The sequence below is a fragment of the Camarhynchus parvulus genome, chromosome 3, assembly GCF_901933205.1.
Source record: "Camarhynchus parvulus chromosome 3, STF_HiC, whole genome shotgun sequence".
In the NCBI taxonomy this organism is placed as follows: domain Eukaryota; kingdom Metazoa; phylum Chordata; class Aves; order Passeriformes; family Thraupidae; genus Camarhynchus; species Camarhynchus parvulus.
Genome location: NC_044573.1, coordinates 81,733,237 through 81,760,082, shown reverse-complemented (window position 1 = coordinate 81,760,082; position 26,846 = coordinate 81,733,237). Strand labels below are relative to the sequence as shown.

At 36.8% G+C, this 26,846-nt stretch overlaps 1 protein-coding gene across 1 annotated transcript in view; it reads right to left on the bottom strand.

The window, feature by feature from the left end:
• Window positions 1-21,819: 21,819 nt before the first annotated feature.
• Window positions 21,820-26,846, bottom strand: part of PXDN (peroxidasin) — an 83,295-nt gene continuing 78,268 nt past the window's right edge. The window contains exons 21-23 of the mRNA XM_030946277.1: window positions 26,411-26,543; window positions 25,399-25,512; window positions 21,820-24,759 (exon numbers count right to left, since the gene is read on the bottom strand). Coding sequence (XP_030802137.1) covers window positions 24,637-24,759; window positions 25,399-25,512; window positions 26,411-26,543 — 370 coding nt within the window. The 3' untranslated portion in view covers window positions 21,820-24,636. The remainder of the gene's footprint in view (window positions 24,760-25,398; window positions 25,513-26,410; window positions 26,544-26,846) is intronic.

Genomic DNA, 26,846 nt, shown 5'->3' with positions numbered 1-26,846 from the left:
GACTGGGAAATCCAGATAGGGCTGAGGAAAGAAAACATGGCATGACTTAATCTTTTCTGACTTTAAAAGTGACAAAAAGAACAAGGAGGACATAAAGACTCAAGGCCATTTCTGGTGCTGATTGGTACTAAAGATGTTTGGCCACTATGATTTATTTCTCCCATGTGAGTGTATCAGGAGCAGGGTCCACGCAGCCAGTTCATCCATCACTACTGCTTAGGTCACCCTCATGAGCTAGGATTTTGGCAACAGAAGGCTCTCAGAAAATATGAAGCTACTGCCAAACACTGAGGACTGTCCAGTCTTGTAATCTTTTTTTTTTCCTATAATATGCATCAGCTTGTATTTGTACAAAGAGTGTTTACACCACATAAAGAGCTGAGTCAGAAACAAGGGCAAGCTACACAAATAATTTCATGACAAAATTTGACCATATTTCCCTTTCTTTAAAGACAGAATCCAAGTGTAACTATCAGCTCAGAGTTAAGTAGTGCTGCGGAGTTGTGCACAAGAAATGTACTTCTGTTTAAAAGAAAAAAAGAAGAAGAAAAAAGAAATCCATTGGTAAAAATTTGATGCCAGGGAGCAGCAAGGGCCAGCTGTGGCCTAAGGGCAATGACAGGGAAGGTGAGCCAAGGCAAGTCATGCCCTCACCAAGTAGGTGCAGTCCTACAGGGCTGAGCAAATTGGGCAGAACCATGGGCTGGTAGCAGGGTCTGTCAACAGCCCCAGATCCAGGTCCACAACTGATGCCAAGGATCTGAACAGGGGCAAAAAAAAGATGGAAATAGCTGCAAACAGACACGAAACAGTTTGGACAGGGACAGAGAGGCTGTGGCCAAGCTGAAATGGTGTCCTGGCCTACAGGGTGGGGTGTGGAAGGCCAGCAGGATTAGTAAGGTGTATCAGTTCTCTCATGGCTCTGGAAAGTTTCAAAGAAACAAAAAATGACTTATTCTTGATTTAACACACATCAGACTGATTTTAAGCATAGCTGTTCTTAGAAACAATTGATGCTACACAGCATTTTAAAGTCCAAAGGAAGATGGATAAAAGTCAATAAATACAATTTGTTCACTACTATTGAATTCAAATATAGACATTTCTACCAACAGCAAAACATATTATATATTTTCTAGTAAATATGGGCTGAAAGAGAGATTTTTGATCTTGGCTTATGCTTAGAGTTTACCAAAATTACATCTTGGGTTGATGGCAGAACCAACCGTGCCAAAATCTTCTCAAATAGCCATGTGGTTTTGGAGAACATTTCATTAAATCTCATGAGAATTGTTGTTTTTTGAAAATCTTGGCTGCATCTGAAATGGGAAACAGGCTTTTCCAGCTTTGGGATTTTACTGGAAACCATAAGCAAAGAAATTATGTTGAAGCTGGGAATTCAAATGTTTCCCCGCCCTTCTTGGCCAGAGATTAGATGAGCTGGATGTGACACACTAGTTTCAATCCATCTGTTCGTTCAGGCACTATCAGATACATAGCTCATTTTGCTGACAGCGAATGCTCTGAATAATTTGTACTCCTTGCATTCTGCAATATCCTTGGTGATCTGTTCCCCTTCCCCACTTCCCCCACAGACACAAACTTAGCTATTCATCATGTGCTCCTCACCTCATTGTACTGTGAGACAGCTGTGCTCTCTTTAGACCATTTGGCTGCAAAAGTTGGCTGGCAATCCTGTACAGCTGTAACCTTGGCCCACTAACTTTCTAATGAAAGCCATGCCACAGTGGGTACCAAGGGGAAAACAAATACCCCTTTGTCCATGGAAAGTCTGGCAGGGAAGCAGATCCACTTTTGTTTCAATAACAAATTTCCTTTGACTGCAGCCCTCCCTTTGATTTTTTTCACAGTTAGTCAAATTGACAGAATAGCCAAGGGCAGGAGGAGACCTACAGTACTTTGGGCTACAGCTGCCAATTATTTGAAACAAAGAATCTATGGACAATTAGCAAAGAAACTGCTAAATCAATTCTTAGAGTTCTGCCTTAATGGGAGGTGGTTTCATTCCTCAGACTGGTTTCTTTTTCATATGCACACACATTCAGTAGAAAAACCTGGAGCAGTGAGGAATGTCTGGCATTTCTGCTGTCAGTGTGCATGTACGTTGGAGTCTGTTATTTTTAGAAGCCCATCACATTCAAGTATGCATGAATTCTCACGTAACCTCATAGCATGAGCAGCTCGGGGAGTCAGGGATGTGAGGCTTTATCAGATCAAACACACAACTTTGTTCCTGCTGAGTGTTTTTCACACAAACACTTGCTGCATATTCCAAACCAGGGGCAAATGATACTATAAGATTAAAATGGAGAAGAGAAGCAGGAAAGGCTGTGGTGGCTGTGGTATAGCATAACTCTGCAGGACAGAGCTAAAATTCATTAACCTGGAGATGGCATGGGGAAAGCTGATGTTCAGTGCATTTTAGACAGCCATATGTCTTTTGTAAGTGGCTCTAAGAAAACGTTTCTTTCTTAGGGGAAATTTTCTATAAATAGGAGATTTCTGGTGGGTCTACTGTAGTTTTCTGACCCATGCCCAGAAATGAAGCTTTCTTTCTTCTGTCTTGGCCAGATCATCTGATAAGCAGCCTTTAAGGGCCTTCAGAGTAGAAGTAAAACAGGGTCAGCATTACAAAGAAAGCCCAGGGAAGGTCAGCTTTTGAGAATGTTTGAGACATAGTTATTCACGTAAGAGAAAGGGGCAAATTTGAACTGGAATTTTCCAGAGCTTTTTCAATTTCCCATTATTTCCAAAAAGAGTAAGGATACCATTTCTTACAATGCCAAACCCCAGCAAATGTAGGAAACAACACTTAAGAAAATATCCCAGTGTTAGGGACAGAGGATTTACTGGTTCAGCCACAAAATAATTTTATAATGAGCTTCCACTTAAAGAGGGCATTGTTTTAAAGATAGGGCAAGGATCTCTAAACTGCTGAGTGGTTTTAGATCCCTGAAATCTTGCAGGCCAAGCAGAGGACAGTTTCAAGTGCCTTGCATTTCTGCTCTAGCACCAAAACATCCAAAATCACTTGATGTGTAAATGATTAGATGCACTGAAATAATAAACAAGACTGTATTCCACCAGAGCACTTCTTTAAAAAAAATTACTTTTTCAGTAAAGTGAGGCAGAAATAAATGTGAACCATGGGTCAAGTATTTTTTAATTTTTTTCATTGAAGTGTTTAATCAGACTTTCACTATTTAATTTTATCACCAAAGCTTGGGCCGAAAGCCCTTTGCTGAGGGAAATCCAAGTTTAGAACATAAATACAACATTCCTGCCTAATGCAGCTTTGATCTAATGAATAATAACATGGAATGATTCTTGTTCTATTACTCCCAGAGCACAAATGAAATGGCCTTTGTGTTAACTTTCTCAGGTCTTGATTACATCTGTATGTCATTTATGTCTAAGAGAGTAAGACAAAAGTAATTACAATTCTGTTGGCTTAAAGGCAATCTCTGCTTTTGGACACAGAGGTTTAAAAAGGGTTGAATTGACTTTTCCCCCCCGCCCCCCTCATTTTTATTTTAAGTTCCTTTTAAAACACAGAATGAAGAAATGGAAAAAAATGAGCTAATGATATGGCTACTAGTGCTACTTGCTGCTTCTTGTGAGCTTGTCCAGAGTTCATAATGCACATTTCCTTCAGAGAGGAGATAAAGTTTTACATAAATATAGATAGCATGGTGTCAAGCTACTAGGACTGTGCAGGCTTAAGGCAGCCTCTAAAAATACTGTGTATGAATATGCTGAATGTCTTTCTAGTCCCCATGGTAACCAAAGGAACAATCAGTTGCTTTGAGGACAAGTGGAAAAGAAATGCTATGAGAAAAACAGACCCTTTCTGACTAGAGCAAGGAAAAGACATGATCTCTGCAGCCTCCTAGAAATAATGTACACTGTCATTATAACTTGCAGTATGCAAACAAAGATCCAAGTATCACAAAGGGGATGGAAAATACAGAGCTGGCACAAGGCTCTGTGGTTTTATGATTGAGCTTGAGGTACAGAGGTAATTTTCAGCCTGTAATTATAATTTCCCTGCTACTGCCATGGCTTCCATAGACTAATCTCTACTCTTTCAGGGTTTTTTTAATTGGGTATCCTCTGAACAAAGCCCCACAGCTCATTTTGCTCAACATTAGTCATCTTTTAGAGATGTATAAGGTATAAGTAGGATTGCCTTACTCCAGGGCAGAAGTACCTATTAACACCAGCATGAGATATCTGCAGCATTCCCACCAGAACTCACTAAGCTGAGTTTCTTGTCACAGCATAATCTTACGTGAATTTTCATAAACAAAAAGATTAATTATTCATAATGACAATGCATGAGAGATCAGCTTGATATACTGAAGATATGTGATCTTGTTTTTGTTGTAGAGATCTCAGAGAGCAGGAAGGAAATGTTCCTGAGGAGCACAAGGGAAAGGAAGAGGATCTGGAGCATGAATTTGCAGCAGAGAATTGGAGGAAGTAGCTGGGGAAGATGAACACCTGGCACAATAATTGAAGTTCATAACATGATTTTGCATGTGAACATCAAACCTGTACCAAACATTTAAAACCATGTATGTTTAATACACTTTCTAAAAACATTTATCTATGCACCAAAACATCACTAGAATACAACTATATTAATAACTGTAACAGTGAAGAGTTCATAGCCATAACTGATTTTAGTCATTGTCTAAATCACTAATTGAGCATCCCACAATGCTCAAACTAGCAAAATAGTGTTTTGTATCAAATGATGGCTTAAAAGCATTTTCTTGCATTTCACTCTAAAGCTTGAAGAGTTCTTTTGGGCTTCACACCAGAAAAATTAGTGCCGCTGAAAGAGACCCTTTATGTTGTGTCTCTGATCTCAGAAACACTGGCTCTAAAGGCAGATTTAGGAATCCTTCACCTCATCATTCTCAGCAAGCATTGTCTTTTGAAATCTCTCCCATTATTTGAAAAGACAGCAGAAAAATTTCAACACATTAAGTGTAAACAGTAGAGAAAAATGTATTTCTCATTCCTGCATGTCACTTCCAGAATTTCAGCAGCAGATGTAACAGAGCTACCAGAGCTTCTGAGACCAGATTCAAGATCCCTTCCTTCTGCCTTAGGTAAGGTACACTGTTTTCTTGGCAGTTTTTGAGTGGCACCTCCTAGGCAGAAATACACGTACATGTGCTAGGTTTTGGAATTCCACATGGTTAATTTGGAATTCTACCATATGTGGAATGATCTGGACAGGGTTCCAGGACACAGGGGGTCCACTGGGTGTGATGCACAGACTGACCTCTCAGAGCTGAAGTGTGCACTTGCACTAGGTCTGGCCCTTCCGGAGCATGATCCATCAGTGAACCATAGGCAGAATGCAGCTTATACAGCAGTCTCAATATACATCATGCATTACTGCCTGCCACTGTAGTAATTGCCATTAATGGATAATAAAAGAAAAATCATCCTCACGTGTCCCTGTAATCCTCAAATTCATACATGTCCATCTGGTAAATAAATTTACTTTATATTAGTAGCATGTTTACCAATTTACTTTCCAAATTACATTTTATGAAAAATTATATTTTTCACTCTTATATCTCATAAGGCAGAAATTTTTACCATTATTGTTGTCTGTCTTCTCTTGATGCAGGGAACCTAAACCCTTCATGCATTTTTTGCTGCATTTATTTACTTTCCAACACCCCTTCTCTCTCACTGGAGAGCACAAGTCTCTCTCACAAGAAAAGTTTTGGCCATGGAAGAAGGATGTTAGAAGCAGCAGGAAGAAGATGGATGCAAGGTCCAGGTTGGACAAAACTTCAAAGCAAGAATATATGCATTCACCTTCTTATCTCCTTTCCACTTTATCAAGACATATCTCTTGCTTCAAACACACCTAACAGTATAAGGTCTGTCAGTGTACCTTAAAACATCAGTGAAAGTGCCTAGGTCTACAGAGTCCTGGGGAAAAGAATAGTGGCATTTCAACCACACGAATGCATCATTAATCAAGTAGTAAAAAAGTGCTGGGTTTACAAAGTTGTCCTTTTTCTCCAGTTACACTGGAGTTTATCACTTCCAACAAACTGTTGGTAGAGCATGACAAAAGAAAAGAATGAGATCTTTGGATTATCAAAGCTCACTGTCAGTCATTGTGAGGACTGCAAGTGTTGATAGCATCCTGGGCTGGGCATCCACCTCAGATATCTGAGTGCAGAGCTGTTTTTCACTCCTGCATGTGCTGAGGGAGAGCCTTAAGGGAGTTGTACAAAGGAAGTCTGAAAATCATTGCTCTTCCTTGCCACACACTTCATGGCCAAAAACTGGAGGGAAACTAACGAACACTATAAATTATGAAAAATAAATACAAAAAGACTAAAGGAGGTTACAGTAAAGCAGAAATTAGAAACAGGCATAAATCAAAAAAACAAGCAACAGTCTAAATAGAGACAGGCTGGCATCAGTTCAAGCTATGGGACTTAATTTAAGGCAGTCACCTTTAAAAAGAAGTCGTAACAATGCACTGGTTGTATCAACAGCTCAAGCCCTTCTACAGAGTAAAATCTCTGTTCTTCTTTCCCCTGTTTACTCTGTTTTTTCATGCATCTTGCATTTCCCTCAGGTCCTAGTCCTCACAGATAAATTTTCCTCCTTCTCAGAAATGCATTATTTAGAGTACTTGAGCCCAGGGATTTTTTTTAATTATGCTGATAAGCAATGGTATTTTTCTGGATCTTTGACAAGGGGTGACAATTTTTAAATAATACTAAATTAATGCAACACAAAATTTTGCACAATTGTTTTACTGTATTATGTCTCAAAATAACAGCAAGGCAGTTAAAATCTCTTCTGGAGAGATAAAAATGCTTTAACTTTCCCATCTATAAAGATGAACAATTAAGAAAAACTAATGTATAAAAATAAGGTTACCATAAAATAGCCCGGTATAGTTATGCTGAACATTTTTTGTTAAATGGGGATAAAATATTACTGAAAAATATTTTTAAAAAAACTTTTTAAAATGCCCTGTCACAGAAAACATAAATGGTATTGGCTTTGTCCCAAGCAGAAACAAGCTAAAATATCCATGGGGTCATAAAGATTTCCCAGAAACTCCATGAAACTGTGAAGTGTGTCACAAGGAGGATTTTCCTGATGAAACCATGTATAAATAGCTTAAATAAAGTAAGCAAAGGAGTTAATTCTGGCAGAAGAGATCAGCCTTGTGTTATTGAGAACTTGCTAACTCCTCATGTGTCACTCTCAATTTAAATCAATGGATACTACAGCTCAAACCACCAGAGAATAGTAAAACCTGGGACTGGTAACTTCTTATTTCATTCCCAGTCATAGACTTTGGGCTTCTGGGGATGTTCTCCGTCCCTTCTTGGCTCAGTACAGGACACCGTTCAACTCATCTGCCTACCCCACTGCCTTCCTACCCCTTCTGCACACTGAGGACAAGGTAGGTGTAGCTAGATAGTTGAGAAAGATAATTTGATAATCTAAAGGATAATTCCAAGCTGTTTCTCAAGTGAATGTCAGATGAATTTATAATTGTGAGAACTCTTGAAACATTTCCAGCCTTACACAACATGTTTGTTTTAGGGCTCCGGTAATGTCTGTAATGTGTGGGTCTGCTGAGATTTGGAACAGATGCATTATTTTCCTCAGCCACCTGGAAGAAAGTAAAATATTGAAAAAAGTTGGTTTATAACAACTCCCTGGTGTCCACAAGCTGGTCTGGTTAATAAAAGAGAAAACATTCCTGATTTTTTTCAGCTGCAAAACAAATAGCAAATGTATCATTGCTGCTTTCTGTCAAGGACATTAAAATGTCAGGAGGTTTGCAAGGCTTAAAGTCAACGCACAGTAGCTTGCCTAGTGTCCAGATTTGGGGGTACATTAAGGATTTGTGAATGTACTTTTCAGACCTGTCCTGTAAATCTGAAAGTGAAGAGAGAAGGCCTCAAACCTGTGTGCAATTTAGTGTAAACCAGGCGGTTTTAGCAGGAGTTAGAAGAAATTCATAAGGCTGTTTCAAGTTCATAATTTATTTTACTGGGAAAAAGACACACTTGAAGTTTACACTTTTGAGAGCAAAAGATCTTTGAAAAAAGAAAAAGTGGCCAAGGTCAAATGGCAGCCCAAAGAATGGACTTCTCCAGACAGAACAATGTTGCAGATGCCCTTGAAATTACTGGCAAACTCTTTCACATATACAAATATCACCAGCCACAACATTTGCTGAAGTCCTTCCTTGCTTCCCTTCAATATAATGAAATGTGACAAAATCTTTTGTAATCCCCATTCCCTTCTTTGAGAGATAGGGGCCTGTCTGTCTTTAGGCTGAAAAGAGGAACTTTGTGAGCACAGCCCTGGGCCTAGGGGCAGGCCCAGCACGTTGTCTGCCAGCAGTGACTTTGTAGATGGAGCAAAGCCTCAGGCAGGGATCAGGAATATGTGAGGAGACCCTGCTAAACTGCAAGGCTCCATCTGCTGCTCTGCTCATATATGGTCTCATGGCCTCAGAGCTGGTGGCATCCATTACAAGAAATTCCCAAGTTGGCTCAAGATGAAGCTTCTCTCATGCAGCCATTGGTTCTTAAAGGTGGTGAATAACAAATCTTCCTGTATGCAGAGGCCATGGACTATTACAGACCAATCCACAGAACCTGGATATTGACAGGAGAGATAAGCCTTTAAAGCTTATCTTTACACTACAGGGGTGCTTTAATATCCAGGATTTCTCAGGTGGATTTACTTTTTAAAAAGTGTTTTAAAATGTCTTCACGGGCTAACCAAAGTTCTTCCCCCATTCAGATATACAAGGTTTTGCCTGAATTATTTTCACAAATTTTCCTGAAATGTCATCAATATTGGGTAAATAAGATGTTTCTTAACTAATGTTGTGAATAGGGAGGACATAGTATATACAGCAAAAAGCACTTGTCAGAGACAAGAAGTTTTGTCCCAGTTATACACATTTCAGCAGTACATGTAAAGATCAGTTGTTTCACCAGACATCCTAAGCTGCTGGCCTAAAAATAATGTTTTAATATTTGGGTAGATAGTATTCTAAAGAAAGAACTCTGGCCGTCTGTGTTTGCAGGCTTTACAACCCTGAATATACTTCTCCTTTACATGTTACAACTCAGCTGCAAGACATATACACTGGAATGTCCAAACTAGGTTTCAGATCTATATATTTCATTGAAATTATTTTTTTCTTTTCATTGGAACTCTAAAATTTCAAAGGAAACAATCTGCATCTATTACCAAGAGAACATCAAGTTTAACTGAAGTTAGCTTTTGTCCCTGCATTTCAGAGATCGAATGGCAATGATTAAAATATGATTTTGTAGCAAATATATATGCACCACTAACAAAATTCCTGCATTGTTCTCGTGTGCTAGCCATTGTGTAAGACACAGTCTTTCTTTATACCACAGTCAGTTCATCTCATCTTTGAAATATAAATTATGACATTTACATGGCAAAGTGCTGTGTAAAGGGATCAGTGTGAGAGAAGCTGGCGCTTCTTGAAAAAAAATAAACCAAATAAAATGTTTATTTTTCAAGCCTCTCCTCTGCTAAGTGAGCTAGAATATAAGGACATTTAGTTATAATACTAAGAAAATGAAAAATTGCATACATTCCTCTCCTTTCACCCCCCAAATCTAAATCTTCATTATCTAACAATTTACAATGAGCTACATCTGCAAAACTGCATAGCTGCATTTGAAAATCCCAAAGGCCTAGTGCAATTCCTAACAGATGTATCATTGCTTTTATACAAAGGGGAATAATGTGGCCCACTAACCACAAGAAATACATCAAATTATATCTCTGGTGATGACTCTAGCGTCTGGTGATGATATCATGTGCCAACGAGTTTTTTCAGCATCTTACACAGACCTAGAATTAGGCCTGTCTGTGAAGCTCAGCAGAGAATTGCACTAGAGTTCATTTCTTATTGAGTTTTCGGAAATGCTATTGAACATTTAATTGAAATGATAATGCATTTATGAAGTCTATTATTTAGTAAACCATTTGTTATCCTTACATCATGGATATAATCCAGATATCAGGTTTACAGGCAATGTCTTCTTGTGTTAGACTCAAAATTGCTCTGCTGGGGTTTGATGACATGTTTGATTTTTCCAACTAAGCCCAATCTGGAGGCAAAGTGGGAGTGGAGACGAGCAAACCTGGATGAAAATCTAATGGGAGTAGAAGGGTTAAGATGAATAGTTAAGGATACAAGGGGAGGAAAAAGAGCGAGCGACCAAGGTGACAATGCAGAAGAGAAGGCAAACTGAAAGGTACATCAGAGAAGTGACAGCAGGTTTGGACTCAAACAGGGCTTGTCAGCTAATATAGAAATTACACGGACCTGTAGCCTTCAAGCAGCTCACATAATTGCCAGTTATCCCAGGCATTATTTAGTCCATTGGTTTTTAGATATCTGAAAATTGCCACTCTTCAAAACTCATTGGCCTGTTTGTGTTAACTTTTTGGAAAATGTTTGTTGGAATGAGATAGAAATGTGCAGGTTAGCTGGAATGAGATGGAAATGTGCAGGTTCTTTCTAACTCATTCACAGGTATGAAGCCTGGCATTGTTCCATTTACTGTCATACAGAGCTTCATCAGCCTTGGAGTCAGCTCCATGTGTCTGCATCACTGCCTTGGCCTTCAATCAGCTGTTCTTGCATGCAGAACAGCCTAGCCTTCAGATAAAGTGGTTCTCAAGTCTGTGAATTTTCTCTGTCTTCATTCCATCAACATTTACTATTAGGCACCACCTAGCTCTCAGCCTCTCAAGCATAAGGAGCTACATCAGCAAAACTGCATTGCTGCATTGCTCCTCTGATGCTTTATAAGCCATCAATTTACTGTCAAAGCACTAAAAAAATAAAAGTCTCAGTAAACTTTTACATTAAATATTATCAAGTAGCTGAAAATTAGCACTAGCATGCCTTTTCCCAGTTACATAAAGGAAAAGGTTAGTGTAGGTTGCTCACTGTTAAGCATAATCTTTTATCATATAGCCCATTTTTATTTTCTTAAATGCCATTGTGCATTATATTAAGTTTAATATCCAGGATCACATTTTTATCTGGCCATAATTTTAGTGGTATTTCTCATAAAGTAGCTATCTTCAGAGATATTTCCACTCACTGGGGAAATACTATATTGATTGTCTACCATTGTACACAGTAGTTTCTGTCAACAGCATCCAGATAAGTACAAAAGGTTCTTCTTCCTACTAGGAGTATATATAAATACAAATTTACTATTTATGTTACGACACTAAGCAGTTAATGGTCACACAGAAAATTTGCCACAGGGTAACAAGATCACTGGTGATTATCATATAAATCTTTTAGTAAAAACATTCATGCAAACTAGACAAGGAATTCAAAGACTAACAGAGAGTAAGGGTGTATCTAAGAAATACTTTCCTTAATTCTACCTATGCTCAACTTCTTACAGGGAAATCTCTAATTGAACTTCTTATAATAGATTTAAAGCTGCTAATTCCTTTTAGAGGAAGGGAATAAAAATATAATTCATGCTATAAAAAAATACCTATCTTCAGTCAGAAGAATTTGAATTCAGCTGTGAAATTAGCCCATCTCTCATCCTTCATCAGGTACATTTATGAAAAGGACATCTTAACATCTTTATAAAGAATTTTTGTTGAACAACTTGAAAGCAACAAACTTCTTATTAGGATGATTGAACATTGCATGGCTGCAGAAACTCTAGTGTTTTGAGAAGGTAGAAGCATGTCTTGTCTGATTCCATGCTTGCCTGGGAAAATTTAAAGAAGGTAAATATGCCAACAGAATGTGAAGACAATATTTTCCAGATTCATTTAGGATGAAGATTGTCTGAAAACATTAGACATTCTGATGAAAGATGGAATTTAGGACTCATCAAACATCTCAGAAAATTAAACTGATAAAAACTTAATTCTATCTGCTAGCAGAGACAATATTTTTGCCTGTGCATTGTCTGACAATGATTTCAAGGTCACTGGGGTTCATTGAAATTCTGAGATGTTCTATGATTGTTTTCAAATGATATTGACTGGCATTTTTCCTTCAGTTTAGTTTCAGGTGAGCAATCTGATGTTCAAGTGATTTGAGGATTTATATTTAAGGGCGCAGGCTATCTGTGGCTATCTGACAGGAATTAGATTTGCACAAGTATGGTCTCATTAATTCTTCACATGCCTAACTCCATCTGCATGAGAGGAAGGAAGAAAGGACAGGGAACTCTAAATCTCCACTACAGGGCAGCTGGTAGGAAATGACAGGCACTGCAAGGCCATTATCAGCCACTCCCAGACCTGGAAAACTTCTGTCATAATCAGACCATCTGAGACTCAGCTTCCCCCTCTGGTTAAAAGTTCATGGAGGTGTTGTACATGGTAGATTTGTCTTCCTTTGATTGGGCAAACTTCTATTCAAAATAAAGGCAAAGATCACCAAAATGAAAAATAAACAAGGAAAGGAAATAACACATAAGAAGGAACAACAGTAAGCTTTCTCTGAGACACAACAGGCCACCAGTGAGCTTCAGAGATTTTAAAAGACTTTAAGAGGCCTGCATTATTATGCCTTTCTTACAGACAGGAGACTTAAATATTGAGAGCTTAAATTAATTGCCTGAGCACACCAAAAGCTAACCCAAGAACTAAACCTTCCTGTTTCTTATCTTCAAGGCCATCCTGCCTTCAATTAATCACTCCAAATCTAGTCAAACACAGTTAAGAGATGTTTTTTTACCTCTGACTACCTTGATCCAGAATATATTTTATGATCAAGATGTCAAATAGTATCAATGTAAATCCAATAAGTCTGGAGACAGGAAGGTGAGCAGCTCCATTAGCCAAGTATCCTCTCCAATGTGTTTAAGAGCAAAACTTCCTCCTAAATTCTATTTAAATACTTAGGCTAATTCACAGCTTGACTGCTAGAGTTGAAAATAATTTTCTTGCTTTTTTATTCTAGTTTAGGCAACTAATTCTACCTCTGACTTTTAGTTTTAAAACAACATTTTATTTTGGTTCAATCATGTATATAAAACACATTTTAAAAAAAAGGATATATTGTGCAGACTGTAGAGTACTCCCTAATAGTTCATTTCCACTTCTCAGTACACAGGTCTCTGTGTTGTCTTCAGGTCAGAGAAACAGAATTGTAACAGAGAATAGAAACCCCAGTTACTGAAAAACAACTAATATATGGATAACTAATATACAGATAAATATGTAAAAAATATTAATCTCAGATATGAGGAACAAGACTCCTAACCACTGGTTTTGGCTGGAGTAGAATTAATTTACTTCCCAGTGGCTTGTATGGGGCTGTGTTCTGGATTTGTGCTGAACACAGGGTTGATAACACAGAGATGTTTTTGTTATTGCTGGGCAGAGCTTACACAGAGCCAAAGCCTTTTCTGCTTTTCATGCTGCCATGCTGGTGAGGAGGCTGGAGGTCCATGGGAGGCTGGGAGGAGACACAGCCAGGAGAGATGACCCAGATTGACCAGAGGGATATTCCAGACCACACAACATCATGCTCAGTATATGAAGTGGGGGGAGGAAGGAAGAAGAAGGAATGTTTGTTTTCCCAAGTGATTGTTGTGTGTGATGGGGCCTTGGTCTCCTGGAGATGGCTGAGCTTGTGAAGCACTGAATTAATTCCTTGTTTTGCTTTCCTTTCCCTGTCAAACTGTTTTTATCTCAATCTGTAAGTTTTCTAGCTTTTTTCTCTAGCTTTTACCCTTCTGACCCTCTCCACATACCTGTTGATAGGGGGGTAAGAGGCTGCTTGGGGTCGTTTGCTGGATGGGGTGAAACCATGACATCCTGTCATCTTAAAATCATTGTCAAAGGAGTACACAATCTATTAATACAGTAATAGCAACTTACCACTTAAAAAACCACATTTTAAATACTGCAAATAGTTCTTACATGGTGGTATTTCTTTCACAAGGAATAGAACTTTCTAGGTGATAATGAGTAAATCAGCATATAAGTAAAAGCAGGTATGATGTATTTAGATATGCTGCAAATCTTGAAAATTAAGAATTAAATTGATATTTATTTTTGTACATCCTGCACTCACTTTTGTGCAGATTTCACTGTGGACTGAACAAATTAATTCCCTCAGTTTACTTCAGGGATTATTCCACACTTTGAAGAATTGAATAGGGTAGCTCAATGTTCAATGGCCATTTTTCTCCTCCCAAAATTGCATTCTATTTAAACCATCTCAAAAAACCCCTTCCTTCCATTTTCCAAACATTTGCTTCAAAATAATTGAGAATTGTTGCCATATTCAGACACTTCATGATGGTTGCTTGGCAAAAGATCTGTTAACTCCCTTAGGAAACCAGTCCCCATGGGACCATAAATGCTGTTTTCTCTTACATCCATTCCCTTTGATAGAACACTTTGGTGAGGGCTTTGGATCACTTGTTTAGGTACAGGGTCACCAGAATCATGCAATAGAGAGTCATGTGGACTACAGAGGTCACTAGATAGGCATAAGAAATATATGCATCTTAGAAATAAAATACATGTAGTCACTACAGTCACAAAGACTTTAATTCATATAAATATAAAATATTTCATAATTAAAAGAAAATACATGTAATAAAGGAATACCGTTTTCAGTGGAGGTTTCCTTCCTGCCTTCAGCTGGAAATGCATGTATCCTATAGAGATATTTAACTAATTTGCTCTCAAGTTTACAAGACAAAAGGGAAGTGTGGATTTTCTGCCTGATTGCTGAGGTTTTATTCAGGGCCCAAGAGAGAAATATGTTCATGTAAGTCATGATCCTGTGCATGCTTCCTTGGTGTGCTGTGCCAAGACTGATGTAACAAGCCTTGGGAATCTTCACTGAAGACCCTAATGTGCTAACTGAGATCTGAGATAGAAGCCATCATCCTGACAGTCTGGCAAGCTGTCTAGAAGAATTCTCTGAAACTGCTGGAAGAGTCAAAGATATTCCCTAAAGAGTGAAGGATTTCCTGATATCTTGCCCAAACCACAAAAGCTAGTTTTTATGTGGATTCCAATTTCATTTGTCGCTAGCACTCACATGGATGAACCCTGCGTAGTAAAATCTACCTAGGAAAAAAAATTAAATATTTTCTAGGATAACATCACCAAGGTTTTTATTGGTGTCCTATAAAAGGAATACATTTAGTGAAATCTTGTCCTTAAATTGGAGTCACATATTATCCCTGGCAATCTTATTAGGGAAGATTTCTAAGTAAATTGGTCATGAGTGTTCCTTGGGATACTTCTGTTTTCAGGAGCTGCAATTAACTTCTCTGTTTATTCAGTTTACTTGCACTGGGCACTTGTGTAAACAAACAAAAATTAGGACAGAGGCCTGGGATATTACAGAGAACAGGATTTCTTCCTAATGAAAATATACTGTTCAGTGCTGTCATACTGAACTGTAGTAAGATGACATTACTGAAACTGATCTCCTGATCTTGGATCTTAGACACCAAATTCCTTCTCCTTCTTAACACACAAAATCAAGAACTACAGGAGTATTATTTGATTATCTGGGTGGAAATCCTGGCCCAACAAGAGTCTTTCCCAGGACTGACCATGAAGTGTCAATGACATCACCACATTGACTTAGCACAGAGAAGATTCCAGGCCCTGTCTTATCTCTTGGTAATTTTTATGAGATTTTCATGTTAATGTTTTAATGTTAATTTAAAGATTTTTATGGGCTTTCAGAATGAAAAAAGACCACCTGTTTGGTTGAAGATAGGAAGACAAAACAGAAAAATAATGGTCCACTTATGGAAGCAGTTTCTATAACACTTTTCCAAGATCATACCATATTAAGAGCTTAAATTGTAAGTACTTACATTTTCTATAATCCCATAGGAAAATTAAGATTATGATTTTAAAACAGCTGAAATGAGCTGCACAGTCACTGCCATCAGCTTTCTTCAGACCAGCCTTAGTACCAGTATCTTGGCTGCTTTGCAAGAATCTGTGAAAGCAAAGCTATAACATTTTCTGTGAAAGTCTGGGATTAAAATTCTAGTTTATACTTAGTAATAAGCAGTCAACTACTCAAGATTTGGTTTACAAAATAAAGGTGTAATTGTTGTGGCATTTCCATTTTCTTTTATTCTTTTATATTTACTATTTTATCCCTTTTATATTTTATTATTTAAAGTAATAATTTATTTTAAAAATACCATGTATGCATAAATATTCTAATAGTCCAAATAAAAAATATTATGTATTTTAAGGTGTCCATAGTTAAATACTGCTAATGCTAATGCCTCTACAAGACAGGTAAGATGGTTTGCAGAGTTTCTAGTGGAGAAGAAAAATCGTAACCAGTAATTCAGTGCAGAAGAGAAACACATTTCTCCTTTCTAACCACCTGTGAACAAGTAATGCCGCAAAGACCACCAGGTTGGTACTTGCAGTGTTAGTCGCAAAAGAGACTCCAAGGCTTGAATGAACTCAGGTTCATTCTGTGTCTGAGTAATTTTCCAGAGCTGTGGTGGTGTTCAGAGGTGCTAGAAAGTTCTCACATCTGCCAACCTTGCAAGCCAAGTCATTTTATTTTCCAGTGGTGCAAATCCAGTACTAAAATATGCAAAATTCCTGACCACAGCTATAGCTTCATGTAGCCCAAACTCTTTAAACTTCTAATATAAACAATTTCCCCAGCCATATTTTTCTGCTCTTTCATAACTGTGGGCTATTCTTGTTTTAATCTAATTTTAATTAGAGACAGAAATAAGAGCTACAATACAGGAAAGCTGAAAGGGAGAGACAAGATTATCACTAGGAAAACACAACTTTCACTGTGTGTTACTGCACAGTATAAATCCTGACTTTCTGTCAAAGCCTCTCTCTAAGCTCTTGTACCTTTAAATAGTGCATCAAGAGATCAAGAGTGAAGCAACCAGCAGCAGATATGGGGAGGAAAAAGCCAGAGGCCATCACCAGCTTTTTTTCATTTGTGAACATCTCACCACAGAAGGGAAGCAGCAGCTCAGCCTTCATTTGTTTTTCCTTTGCTTTCTTATCCTCTCAAGTGTGGTCAGTCATACTTGGCTAATTATTGCTACAAAGAATCTACAAGATGGATTCACTGTAACTGCATCAGAACATCTCTACCAGATAACATAAATTTCAAGTTATGTAAGTAAATAACTTTTTATAAAGAATATTAAAACAATTACTGATAAATCTGGCTTACTTTCTGGACTGTTTATCTGATTAGAGTAACATAGTTAAATGCAAAATCATTCATGGGGGAATGACTCCTAAAAAATTCAGGCCTATAAAATAGCTAAAAGCAGCTTTAAGATCTGGCTGACATTAACTCTTGGTGTCATTTAGTAAAGAAAAGTCATCTTACACTGCAAATGGCACCCATCTAAATATTGTAGGTTTAAAATTAAAACAAAAAGAAGGCTGGTCTAATTTAAAAGTGAAACTATGGGTTAGGATGAGCAGTTCAGTACTAGAATACAAAACCATTGCAGACAATTTTTTTTGTGAGAGTAATCCCAACTACATTTAAAATTATGGTCATGTGGAAGTAACATTTTAAAATTTTCTGCCAAGACTGGAAGCCTTTTAAAGACACTATTCAAGCACAAGATAGTGTTTTAATGCAAAAAACTCTTGACAAACTGAGTTTACTAGAGAAGGCTACAGTGACTTGTCAGGGCTTTAAAAAGTCTGTTAATCTAAAGCAACAGGTAGGAGCTATGCCCCTTTTTATCACTCCCAATGTGCAAAATCCTTGAACTCAAAAAAGTCAGATGACACTTTCTGATATATATCTGCAGATCAAATAAAAAATACTAGCTGCTTGTGAAATAGGATTTGGGGTAACAATAGCATTCCACCGAAGACAAAAAAAATAGATGAAGGTTTTAAAATCTACAATAATGCTTGCCAGTAGCAGAAACAATCTGTCCTTTTCTGACTGCAAGGCATCTATTGCTTGTTATTGCCTGAATTGATTGTTGATATAAAAGAAATCCCAAATAATCCCACAGCAATATTTAAATACTCTCAGTATAAGAGAACAGCCCGGCAACATCCAAGGCTGAATGCAATCCTGCCAAGGCATTTCAGATGGAAGAAACATTTATCCCACTTCTACAATGTCTTCAGTCTGCTGCACTCCATTCAAGATAGCATTTCCTCAAAGCCTAATTTAAAAAAAAATCCTTTTCTGTGACAGCATTTGAGTCTTTAAATAAAAATGTGGGTTGCTAAATAACTGATTTTTACCAAGAGATAGAGAAAATCAATGGTTAAAACGGCTTGAGTATTCCTTCAGCAACTGGAATAGCTCTCTATACATGCAAGTTGTTACACTTACCTCTCAGGTGTAGCAAGAAGATGGCTTTCTACAAAAAGAGTGACCTAGGAAAGAGCAAGCCCTCAGCTTGGCGGCTCCTAGCTGAGTTCCATGGAAGTGTGAAATCTGTGTTATTGAAATCCATAACTAACAGTGCCAAATCTGTCACCCAAGCACAGGAAAAGAACAGGAACCACTGTGTGTCCCTCTGGGAAATGTTTTTAAGTGAATGACTCTGACTCTTTCTCTGAAGCATCTCATTCAGGCCTCTCTTGTCCTTCTTCAGCAGCCAGGACCTGCCATTCTGGGTCAGGCTGATGATATGCGCTAATAAACACCTTGACCTTCAATCCTGAGTTCACATTTAAGTCCCCTAGCTATGAAAGCAAGTAGGATAGGAAAAAAAAATCTTCTGCAAGAGAGGCAATGCACAGAGTGGAGGTAGGGGACAAAATCCTCCCTTACTATCACTAGTAGCTGGTTTAATAAATGGTGAAATTGTTTCCCAGTGCCTCTGGACTGTCTATTGCAGCCTAGTATGTGTCACTTTGGTAAAATTAACCTGCTCCTATATTCCTAATGCATTTTTGCATTTGTCTGAAAAATTTTAGAGGCCTTGATGAAATCTTTCATTTTTTCTCCCTGCTAAAACAAAACAGTATCTTATTTCCTTTTCTCTGGACAATTCCTGACTACTTTTTGCCCCCCTCTGGACACCTTCTTCATGCTTATCTCTATGAAAAGAGACATGATGCACTTTGCCATTTCAGTCCTTGGAATGGCTGCACATGAGATTAACCACTCACAGCAGCTCATAAAGATATAAGTAAGTAATGAGATTTGTTTTGGCAACTCAGCAACAGCACATGAGTTGTGGGAATGTAAAGCTGTATCACTGAGGGAGGTATCAAAAACCCACAAACATCTTTATCAAATGCAACAATTAGGTTTGTTCTCTTATTGCAGGAATTGCTGTTCTGTTTGTACCATTTCTGAATCTAAACAGATATTCAATTCATAGCTTTTCAACCAAACACAGCTAGCCAGATCTTCGTGTAACTTACACATATCTGATCTGTACTCTGTTCCATCTGTTAGCAGGCTGTAATGCTTAAGCCCTGTGAAAGGACCATTCATAACATTGCCAGCTGGACAGCAAATTCATTGGGCCCAAAAGAAAAGGAGAAGTTATGCTGGAGGTGAGAGGTTTCCTTACCATGTCATAGCAGGCTAAGTGAAAAAAAAAGGAAAGTAACAAACCATGTCATGAAAGACAGGATTCGAGGAAATGGCATGAAACTGTCTCAGCAAGGTTTAGGTTGTGTATCAGGAAAAGGTTCTTCACCCAGAGGGTGTTTGGGCACTGGAACAGGCTCCCCAGGGAAGTGGTCACAGCACCAGGGCTCAAGAAGCATTTGGACAGTGCTCTCGGGCACATGGTGTGAATCTTGGAAATGCAGGGCCAGGAGCTGGACTCAGTGATCCTGGTGGGTGCCTTCCAACTCAGCTGATTCTGTGGTTCTATGAACTAGGCAGCCAGAACAATTGCAAAACAAGAGTCTGGTATTCTTAGTATGTCAGCTTTAAAATATGCTATTAAAGAACAACGCTGCTTCTTTGTGACTCAGAACAATCTCCTGACATCATAATCCAAAGCTGGTCAGGACTGTATTAGTATTGAACAATTTATTAAGCATTTAGCAATTTATTGGTTCACATTAGTTTTAAGGATGAAATGCTTCATTCTGCTGGGAGCCTGACAAACTTCCAGCATGAATGAGATATGTGCATGTGCTCATATTAGTATTTTTTGTTGACACAGTTTAATCATATATTGGATGGACAGTTTAATCATATATTTTTTCTTATACAAACCGAAAATTAGTCCAGTGAATTCTGAAATATATTTCACTGAACCCCATGTTGTAGATGAGAGACCATTAGAGGACATTATGCAGTCTTTCCTTCTCCTGGTAATTTTATAATTTTATTAAACTGCTTATGCATAACTTAAACTATTTTAACAGTACAACAACAGAATAATGCAGATGTTTTGAGAAAATTAGTCACATATACCAGCTTTTGATACCTTAATCTAGTTTTCAAACTAAAACCATGGAACAGTCCAACATGTCTAATGATCTCTCTACAAAGATTATTGATTTGGTACATACTACAGGCAAAAAGCATGAAGCTAGTTGAGGATTTGAAAGAAAATATGAGGAGAAATGCTTTAGATCATATAATGATATAGGCTATGGCAGCAAAATATTATTTTACAAAACAAAGTTAATGACTATGGGAGGTCATTCCCTATAAAGATGACTTTAATCATACTGCAACCAAATGATTCTTAGCTGTAAGCAACTAAAAGAAATTACAAATTTTAAAAAATTATTATTTCAAATGTAACCAAGTCTTCCTCAAAATATATCAGTATCAGTGCAAGGGTTTTCATCTAAATGTCTACACTTTGTGGTTTGTTAGCAAACTTCTAGGCAATTAACACTGAGTGTGGGTGAGCAGCAGTATATTTCAGCAGCCTGCTGGAAAACACACAAATGACCTATTGCAGTTTTGCTTTTCTAGATTTGCCTTATGAATAACTATAAACTAAATAAACTATAGTGAAGTGCAATTAACTGCAACTGAACACCATTCTTAACCTTGTTTCTTGGAATCCTTCTTTAACTTCTCCCATATGAAAGTAAGGTAACTTACAATTATATTAATTTCAGTGATACTGTATCACAAAATTCTTCAAATGAATTTCAAGTAAATCTGACAAATGAACTGACCTAGTGTCCTAGAGATCCTAACACTTCACTAGAGGATGAGAGTAACTCATCATGTGTCCAGCAGTAATTCATGTCCCGAGATAAAAAGAATAAATGAGGTAAAGAAGATCTCTTGCACAGAAGATTCATTTTGAGCCGAGATTGCATGAACCTGAATATCCATTGGTGAAATGATGTGAAAAAAGAATGAATGTAGAATCAAGTGCTTGGGAAGGCAAGTCATGACTGGACCTATTTGGAGACATGAGGAACTGTAAGGCTTAAATTTGCATGTGTTTGTACTTACCTGTTATGGCATTCCCATTAAAAAAAAGTTCAGCACTAAGGTCTAAAAAATGCATTTTGCTAAGAAATAAGTGTATTTTTAAATATTCTTCCTAAGCCTGAGGTATCTTTTTCCAATCATCTAGAAGAAAACAGTGAAGAGACATTTTAATTCTATGTGTTGTAATATTACATAAACTACTGAATCTACATAACTCATTAGCCCATTGCTTGCTTCTCAGAAACACTCTTGATTATGACAATCCTGCTTAAGATAAGTAATATGAATCTTGTCAAAGCCTAACATTGGAACTTCAGCAAATAATCTAAAGAATACATGTACAAGAAGAAATCTTGAAATGTACTTGGAAATGTGGCCCATTTTATTTTAACTGTAAAGCATTCATTATACAGTGCAAACAGTTCTTTGGTAAATTTACTGATTAAAATAACAATAACGACAACTTTGTTTTAGGTAACATTAAAAAAAGAAAATAAATATGTAAAATTTGCATCATATTACAGCAATATTCTCACAGTGGATACTGAGCAAATGGTCAGCTAGCCATTGGCCACTGTTTCAGAAATGTTAAAGTCGAGGCTGATTCTAAAGACACTGCAATAAAACTGAACTAGTACAATCCATGACTGATTACATTTTACACTGTGGATAAAGACCTTTTTTTCCTGGTTTATAAACAGATGGATGGTGGAAAATAACTCAATATTAGACTTGTTACATTTGTTTAAGCATATCCAGACTCCTAAGCCCATTTTATATACCAAATGAATAAACAGTGAACAACAAAGGAAACCACCCACTTTGGAGGCTGGAGAAAAGGAACAATCAGCTATAAGGTACTATTTTATAATGTATAAAATGGAAACTCTCTTCTTCTATAAGCAGAAATCTTGAGAAACTTTACTTAATATAAAATTGAAAAGAAAGAATGCAAGTAGTAACCAGCTGGATGTATTACTGCCCTATTTAACTGTTCAGACAGTTAAATTATATTTGGTTTAGCTGTGCAACCCTTCCTCTTTGAGGAATTTCTGCTATAGGTCAATGGGAGCTCCATCTGAGTTGGAATTACAGGACGAGACATGTGGTTTGGACTCTCAAGAAAAGTCAACAAAACACAGAGTATCAAAGGAATACAGGAATGACAATCTTTAGGAACCATGTGATACTCAAACATGCTCGCCACACAATTTCTAGAAGTATTAACAAAGAACATTACATAAATCAAAACATTGTATATAAAATCAATTAAAATATTCTTAAAAATATAAATTGCAATTCCATGTGTACCACACACCTTTAACACAGCACTCACATGTACATTTGATTCTACCATAGTATGAAACAAGGTTTCTGTAGTAAGCTTTAAAGTTACACCAAAGTTTGAATGTGTGTCATGGTAATAGTTTATCAAATTAGAAATTATTAATGTTAGTAATCAGAGAAATTATGTGCCAAGATATGATAGTGGATTTCATATTGCTGTGCTAGGTTAGTTATTAGACAGGTATTCGTTCTACCATGCAATAATTAAGTACTCAGTCTGTTTGCATAATCTGAAATACTTAACATATGAAGGTTTAATTTTGTGCAGATTTCTTTGATACCCCAATCACTGTCCCTTGAATTTCAACACTTAAACTCAGAAGTCAGTGAACCATGTAACCAGCTCTGGTTCTTGTGAGTCCTGGCTTTGGACTAAAGGACAGGGCAATAATATCTAACAAATTAAGTATTCAGGGAAAGAATCAATTCTGAATAAACAGAATAAAAACTGTAAAATGAGAAATGAGGTATGATAGTTGTCCTTTACTCAATCTAATTCCTGGTCAAAAACACACAGTTTGCATCCTATAAAGTACACAACTTTGAAATGCTAGTGTAGACATATACTCTATAATGTGAAACATTGAAATGGGAGATGAAGTCCATTGATGGACCATTTTTAACACAAATGATAAAAATATTGAGGTAAATATATATATTCATTAGATGAAACTGGGAAAAAAATCAAACATCTTGTCAGAAAAAGTAGTCAATCCACAATCATGTTACTTGATTTTGATTTTTCCTTTTTTCAACAGTGCCACAATATAATCAGGAACATATGTCTATTGACAACGGGCACAATGAATCAGTAGGAATCTTTGTATACAAAATGGCATGTGACATCTTTTCACATTTTCAAAACAGGGCCATACAATTACATGAGCTGATCTGAGATAAAGAGAAGCATGCTTTCAAACTGACCTGGTTATGTTATGTTACAAAATTTAAAATAAATGAAACAAACAAACAAAAAATTTCATCAAGCAATTATAAATGTTTTGACAAAAGGATTCTGCTAATTTTTAAGATCAAATGCTACTCTGTCATGCATGTTTCCCTAGAATGAGGAACACTGTCAATTATAACTATAATACACATTCAGTTGCTTTTGCTTTCTTCCAATTACAGTTATTTATATTTCCTTACTAATTCTAGCTTTTATTGCTTTGAAAATTTGGTTAATTTTGCTCCTTAAATTAAGGAAAGGATGTTGAAAGGTGTCAAGTAGCTTTCTTTATTTCCCTGCTGGTCCAGGCCCAGCAGTGATAGTGTGATTTAACAGAATTTCCATGCATTGATGTTTGCAGAAACTGGCCTGGATATGGCATTGCTCAGGCACAGTGACCTCGTGTTTTCCTTTTCTCAGCATTTTACTAAATAACAGCAAAAAGTGAAGTATCAAGACAGACTGGTACTAGAAAGGGACATTTACTTAATGTTGCTAAGTAAAGATAGGAAACAAAGTGTTCATTTTAGAGTAAATCCTAAACCCAGTCATTTTGGGTACCTAAAACTACCCGACAGTGTTCTTTTAAAGTAGCACCAGTTCGAGTTTGTCTAACCTGAGAAGTATAACACACAATTAACTTTGACCTGTTTGCTATTTTCCCTTTTGTTATTTTTGCATTGTGATTCACCTTCATGGGCAGAAAATAAAATGATACATTATGTTATACTGTTACAGCACCATTAGAATATTGTAAATCTTGATGTCTTGCTGTTGTTAGGACTGCAGTTACCTGTTTTTGCCATCAGCAGGCGCTGATATGATTTGAGGAGTATGCACCCTAAATTCTTAAAAAGCAGACTTATGGCTTCTTTTTATTAGTGTTTTGTTGTAAGCAGACTGGACAGCAATCTCCTTTACCCTTCACAGGTGCTTCGCAGTCAGTGGGCGGGCACGATTCTACAAAACAGGTAATCTGACCACCCTGTGCCAGGGGAAAAATGACAGAACAAAAACAAATTTAGATACATGTTCCAAACAAAAAATACATTTTTCATGTTATTGCAGAAAATATTCTCATTCCTTCTCTGTAAGAACCTGACTAATATGGAAACTCCACAGAGTCTGTTTCAGTATAAACTTACATTGAGAAGGTTAAGGCACTCTCTGGATTAGCTCATTTTTTGACAAATCAGCCTATATGCTTTTGTCCAACATTCAGGTGTGACTGGGGTACTAAGCACTAACATATTTTTCTACTGCCTTTTTAAAAATTTCTCTCTTACAGAAGAAAATTACAATCAACAATAAGTCAGATGAGCTTTTATTGATTTTTATGCATTTGGTTGGATTTTTTCCAAAGTGTTTCACTTTGCAATTAAATTTACCCATATAACTATACATCCATGAAAATAGAAATATTTCTAATAGACAACAGCTGGATTGAAAAATAATGTCCAGGGCAGGGATGTCTGAATAATATAATTTTCTGAAAAAAAAAACCCCGAGAACCATAAAAAAATTTTGCAAGTATTACCTAGAAATTATCAGGTACAAAACTGGAACTGCTGTTTTAGAAGCAAAATTATCATTTCTATCACTAAATTAATTTCCACATACTTACTTTGCATTCACACATAGTACAAGGGTCCCTTTTCCAGGTTTCATTGCTGGAATATGATTTACCCTCTTCATCAGTGCAATCAGAATTACTGAGGCGTGATTCAAGATTTTTTATCTGAAAACGTTAAAAAAAGTTAGCAACTGAATCAAAAAAAGTTTTTATTTGTGTAAAGTATTATCTTTTTTCTCTTATAACACATGCTATATAATCCTTCTTATACTTGTCTGGGTTTTTCTTCTCACTACTTAGTTTTTATAATGCTAAAAGCCTAGAAACAGTTAAAACATATGAAGATAGTCTTTCAAAAGAAAGCTAACAGAAAATATATCTTTCCTACAATTGAAATACTCAGCTAGAGCATACAAAGACCAAAAAAACTTCATGTTTCATCTACAGAAACAAATTTAAACTGTCAAAAATGTTTTGGAAAGGAAGAGAATTTTTAATTATATTTTTTTTAAAGCACCTTAATTAAAAAATGTTTACTTGAACTTTTAAATCACTTCTGTGTAGTATACATTTTAAAAATGGGATGCCACTATGGCTGAATGGAGTTTACCCGCAAACATTGTAAAGTCTTCTCTAAGTGATCTAGATCTTAACTCTTTTTACAGCTCTAGTCTGGCACATTACTTCTTATGAAGTCTGCATTTTAATCATTGCTTTACACAAATTATATACATTTCAAATGGTAAAAAGATTTTATTAATACTAAAACCAAATTTTTAGAAGAAGATTAATTCTGTGTTTAGTTTACAATGGTTACACAAGGCTTCAGGTTCAAAAGTCAAGAGGTTCCAGCTGTAGAATATTTTAGTATGATTTCAAAAGAGCACAGAAATAATACCACACGATCTCCTGTGTTGGCTTTTTTTGAGATACTGTGTGGTGGGTATTGTCTGTAGGGGATGTCTAAATATTAAAAAATGTAAGACAGATGTTAGGAAAACATTATTAATTAAATCTACAATCAGAGATGATAGACTACAATAAGTTCATTATAGCATCTTACCTGATTTCTGAGGCTTGAAATAGTTTTTTGCATTTCCAAAACAAATTCTTTGAAGTCATTCACTGCGGGTACATTTCTATTTTCATTAGATGTGGATGTTGCATTACGAAAATATTTACTCTGTTTCACAGAACTGCAATAAATAAATGAAAAGTCAGGATATTCATCTAAATCCTTTTTATCTGGCTAGATATTTTAGGACATTTAACAAAAATGCAAAAGAAGAGCAACCAACAAATATAGGAATATGACCACAACAGCTGGTGCTGAAGACAGACTCAGGACAGGTGAGCTCCAGATTACTGTCAACATCAACACCAACAGGGAATTTCTTATACTTAGAAAAATTATGTATTTCATGCAGGGGTACACAAAAAGTTATCACCAGTGACATTATACAGCATCACCTTAAATTCACCCCTGAGCCTCCAATATG